This window comes from Cryptomeria japonica, chromosome 4 (genome assembly GCF_030272615.1).
Source record: "Cryptomeria japonica chromosome 4, Sugi_1.0, whole genome shotgun sequence".
Classification (NCBI taxonomy): domain Eukaryota; kingdom Viridiplantae; phylum Streptophyta; class Pinopsida; order Cupressales; family Cupressaceae; genus Cryptomeria; species Cryptomeria japonica.
The window spans coordinates 605,141,157-605,146,445 of NC_081408.1; the positions used below are offsets into that span (position 1 = coordinate 605,141,157).

The 5,289-nt window shown below is 45.6% G+C and overlaps 1 protein-coding gene across 1 annotated transcript; it reads right to left on the reverse strand.

Annotated features, from left to right (window-relative positions):
- Window positions 1-1,948: 1,948 nt before the first annotated feature.
- Window positions 1,949-4,972, reverse strand: LOC131061140 (extensin-2-like). Its single transcript, XM_057994646.2, has one exon. It carries the CDS (start codon window positions 4,970-4,972, stop codon window positions 1,952-1,954), a length of 3,021 nt encoding a protein of 1,006 aa, XP_057850629.2. The 3' UTR covers window positions 1,949-1,951.
- Between the last annotated feature and the right edge of the window lie 317 nt (window positions 4,973-5,289).

Here is a 5,289-nt window from a genome sequence, read left to right on the forward strand (position 1 = left end):
GGTTAAGTAGAATGTTGTTTAACAAATTATTTTGAGGGATGATAAAAGTTAATGTTTTTATTTGAATTCTAGTTGTATAACGTACAGCAAACAAATTTGAATTTTGATGGGTGGTTTCTTAATGTCAAACGGTACTATGTACATCAACTAACTACAACCAATTCATAATTATAAAAACTTATACTTGTCAAAAAAAAATCAAACACTTTTAACATGATAGAATTCCTTCTCCTTCCACGTGAGTAAGGAAAATTTAAAAAGAAATATATAATAAATTTTAACAGTGTAGTATTAGTAACTATTATTAATTATAATCATATGTCTAACAAAAATATATTACTGATTCATTAGCAACTTAACCTATCGAGGGAACTTTTTTTCCACATTTGTATGCACACATTATATGTAGTTTTAAAATATAATACTATGCTGACACGGTTAAATAAAAAGTGGTCTGTTCAAAGTTAATTAAGCATGATTCAAACCAACTGTTACATACAAACTTAAATAGGTAAAGCAGATTAATTTTGATGATGGTGTATGACTTAGTTTAATTATGATGGTTTATATTATCATTTACAAATATTTATAGATCTGTCAATGGCTGAAAAAAATGTATATAAATCTTTGTTCAATAGGATCTTAAATATTTGTGCCTATCAATCATTTGATAGATAGCGTCTTAAGGTATTGTTACTAGTTTTTAGAACCATTACTATTGAACATACTCTTTTAAGGATAGCGAAGTGAGACAGATTAGTTAAGCACCTCTTAATAAGAAACATTAGATTTCCACTGTCCATTATAATATAAATATAATGTTTTTGGAAAACAATTGCGCCTAGATTTTTTAATCAAAGTTTCAGATTATATTCCATTATCTATCATCTTAACGAGACAAACACTTTGTTCCAAACTATAAAATATTATTCATGTTAAATTTTCTAGATAAAAGTCGCCTAATTATCTGATGTAAAAATTTGAAAGGATTGACTGAACGACCATGAATGGTATGAAGATCAAATTTAATGATCCTGACTATATCTAAGCTTTTTAACTGTAAAATACAATCAAAATTATTGGGTGTATCAGATAAAGGCTAGAAGTTTGGATGGGCCTGCAAAATTTTTTAGGGATTATAATATTTGATAAAGGGCAATGTTGAACAGGCTAGTGTGCTGTTATGCTAGTGTCCTGCTATGCTAGTGTCTTCTTTCTATGGCACCAGGAATATAAAAATACAACTTAAATAGGGGAAATTTAACAAACAATGTTCAAAGAAACATGCTTTCAGATCATTCGGAATAGAAGATGCTCACTGATTTTATAAATAGGAGTTTGAAGTACATAAATTGGCCTTAATACTGGAGATCAATGAGCTTTTCAGCAGGCACTTTATTCAATTTTATTCAATAGCGCAGCCATGAATGAATGAATTTCTCTCAGTACCGAATTGAAATAGAACAAATGATGATGTCCACAAAGAGAGCATTAAAACAGAACCCTATATTTCACTGCTAAAGGCAGCGAAATCTTTCACCACAACTTTGTTGTGCTTCAGTTTCTCTTCAAATGCCCCATCTGAATGAAAGAAATACCAATCAACCTATTACTAACGAGTACAACTAGCAATACTGATCTTCTCAAGTTCACAGAACAGGCAGTGACATATACGATGAACCTTCTGAACAGTTTTATTGTAACAATAGCTACATTGCCAAACAATAAATGAAATGGAGGTCGCTCTGTCCCAAGGATTGTTGCTTTATGTGAGTAGACACTTATTGTATTGTATGCTTCATGACCTACAAAACGTCAGAACAGTGAAATCATTAGTTCATAGTTATCATATGTAATTCCTCGAGAAAATTATTTTGTAAGGAACATCATTCATGAAAAAGAAAAAAAAAAATCTCACCTAGTGGAAGGCAACAATCTTGGTGACAGCAATCTATAATGGTGGAGGTGGAGATTGGTAATAGTATGGTGGAGGAGGAGAAGGAGATGGAGGAGGTGGGGACTTGTAGTAGTAAGGAGGTGGAGATGAAGGGGATGGTGGGGGAGGAGACTTGTAGTAGTAGGGAGGTGGAGGTGAAGGGGATGGCGGGGGAGGAGACTTGTAGTAGTAGGGAGGTGGGGGTGAAGGGGATGGCGGGGGAGGGGACTTGTAGTAGTAGGGAGGTGGGGGTAAAGGTGAGGGCGGGGGAGGAGACTTGTAGTAGTATGGAGGTGGTGGTGAAGGTGAGGGCAGAGGAGGAGACTTGTAGTAGTATGGTGGAGGTGGTGAAGGTGAGGGTGGGGGAGGAGATTTGTAGTAGTAGGGAGGTGGGGGTGAAGGGGATGGCGGGGGAGGAGACTTGTAGTAGTAAGGAGGTGGGGGTGAAGGTGAGGGTGGGGGAGGAGACTTGTAGTAGTAGGGAGGTGGGGGTGAAGGTGATGGTGGAGGTGGAGACTTGTAGTAGTATGGTGGAGGTGGTGACGGAGATGGTGGGGGAGGAGATTTGTAGTAGTAGGGAGGGGGGGGTGAAGGGGATGGTGGGGGAGGAGACTTGTAATAGTAGGGAGGTGGGGGTGAAGGTGACGGTGGGGGAGGAGACTTGTAGTAGTAGGGAGGTGGGGGTGAAGGTGACGGTGGGGGAGGAGACTTGTAGTAGTATGGTGGAGGGGGTGAAGGAGATGGTGGGGGAGGAGATTTGTAGTAGTAGGGAGGAGGAGGTGAAGGGGAGGGGGGAGGAGGAGACTTGTAGTAGTAAGGAGGTGGAGGTGAAGGGGATGGTGGGGGAGGAGACTTGTAGTAGTAGGGAGGTGGGGGTGAAGGTGAGGGTGGGGGAGGAGACTTGTAGTAGTATGGTGGAGGAGGATATGGTGATGGAGGAGGGGGTGACTTGTAGTAATAAGGAGGTGGAGGTGAAGGGGATGGAGGAGGAGGTGATTTGTAGTAGTATGGGGGAGGAGGAGAGGGTGATGGTGGTGGTGGGGACTTGTAATAGTAGGGAGGAGGAGGGGAAGGTGATGGTGGAGGTGGGGACTTGTAGTAGTATGGTGGTGGAGGTGATGGTGACGGTGGGGGAGGAGACTTGTAGTAGTAAGGAGGTGGGGGTGAAGGTGACGGTGGAGGAGGAGATGTGTAGTAGTATGGTGGAGGGGGTGAAGGGGATGGCGGGGGAGGAGACTTGTAATAGTAGGGAGGTGGGGGTGAAGGTGAGGGTGGGGGAGGAGACTTGTAGTAGTAGGGAGGTGGGGGTGAAGGTGATGGTGGAGGTGGAGACTTGTAGTAGTATGGTGGAGGTGGTGACGGAGATGGTGGGGGAGGAGATTTGTAGTAGTAGGGAGGGGGGGGTGAAGGGGATGGTGGCGGAGGAGACTTGTAATAGTAGGGAGGTGGGGGTGAAGGTGACGGTGGAGGAGGAGACTTGTAGTAGTATGGTGGAGGGGGTGAAGGAGATGGCGGGGGAGGAGATTTGTAGTAGTAAGGAGGTGGGGGTGAAGGGGATGGTGGGGGAGGAGATTTGTAGTAGTAGGGAGGTGGAGGTGAAGGGGAGGGGGGAGGAGGAGACTTGTAGTAGTAGGGTGGTGGGGGTGAAGGTGAGGGTGGGGGAGGAGACTTGTAGTAGTATGGTGGAGGAGGATATGGTGATGGAGGAGGGGGTGACTTGTAGTAATAAGGAGGTGGAGGTGAAGGAGATGGAGGAGGAGGTGATTTGTAGTAGTATGGGGGAGGAGGAGAGGGTGATGGTGGAGGTGGGGACTTGTAATAGTAGGGAGGAGGAGGGGAAGGTGATGGTGGAGGTGGGGACTTGTAGTAGTATGGTGGTGGAGGTGATGGTGAGGGTGGGGGAGGAGACTTGTAGTAGTATGGTGGAGGGGGTGAAGGAGATGGCGGGGGAGGAGATTTGTAGTAGTAGGGAGGTGGAGGTGAAGGGGAGGGGGGAGGAGGAGACTTGTAGTAGTAGGGAGGTGGGGGTGAAGGGGATGGTGGGGGAGGAGACTTGTAGTAATAGGGAGGTGGGGGTGAAGGTGAGGGTGGAGGAGGAGACTTGTAGTAGTATGGTGGAGGAGGGTATGGTGATGGAGGAAGAGGTGACTTGTAGTAATAAGGAGGTGGAGGTGAAGGGGATGGAGGAGGAGGTGATTTGTAGTAGTATGGGGGAGGAGGAGAGGGTGATGGTGGAGGTGGGGACTTGTAGTAGTAGGGAGGAGGAGGGGAAGGTGATGGTGGAGGTGGGGACTTGTAGTAGTATGGTGGTGGAGGTGATGGCGAGGGTGGCGGAGGAGACTTGTAGTAATAAGGAGGAGGAGGAGATGGTGAAGGAGGTGGTGGGGACTTGTAGTAATAGGGAGGAGGAGGAGATGGTGAGGGAGGTGGTGGAGACTTGTAATAGTAAGGGGGTGGAGGAGATTGCGATGGAGGGGGTGGAGACTTGTAGTAATAGGGAGGAGGAGGAGATGGCGATGGAGGGGGTGGAGACTTGTAGTAGTATGGTGGAGGTGGAGATGGTGAGGGAGGGGGTGGTGACTTGTAGTAGTATGGTGGAGGTGGATATGGTGATGGAGGGGGAGGTGACTTGTAGTAGTATGATGGCGGTGGTGAGGGAGATGGAGGAGGAGGTGACTTGTAGTAGTATGGTGGTGGTGGTGAGGGGGATGGAGGAGGAGGTGATTTGTAGTAGTATGGGGGTGGTGGTGAAGGGGATGGAGGCGGAGGTGACTTGTAGTAGTATGGGGGAGGAGGAGGAGGAGATGGTGGTGGTGGAGACTTGTAATAGTATGGTGGTGGAGGAGAGGGTGATGGGGGAGGAGGGGACTTGTAGTAGTATGGTGGAGACTTGTCGTCTTCATTTTCACTCAAAATACGACCCCCCTCTACATTTGCAGAAGCAGCATTGCTGATGCTGGCAATGAATCCCACCAGTAGCACTGTAACAAGCCGGGGGCAGAGGCTAGTGCCTCTTCCCCGTTCAAACTTCACCATGTCTAACCCTCTCGAGCCAAAACAACAGAATAAAATGCCTGTCAAGCTCAGATTTCTCCCGCAGAGGAGCACAGAAGTTCCTATCTGATATCCAAAACAAACGCAAGCAAGTGTTTATATAGCAGAAATCTAGCTCCATTTGCCAGCCCAAGCGACATTTGACATTCATTTTTGACAGTGTCACAGCAAACTCACTAGTGTCTCAAACAAACTGAATTACAAGCCATAAAAAATGTATTTACAGTCTCAAGCAATGCATCCATTTAGGGACAGATAACTAATTAATTAATAACCAGTGGCACGATGTTTTAGTCCAT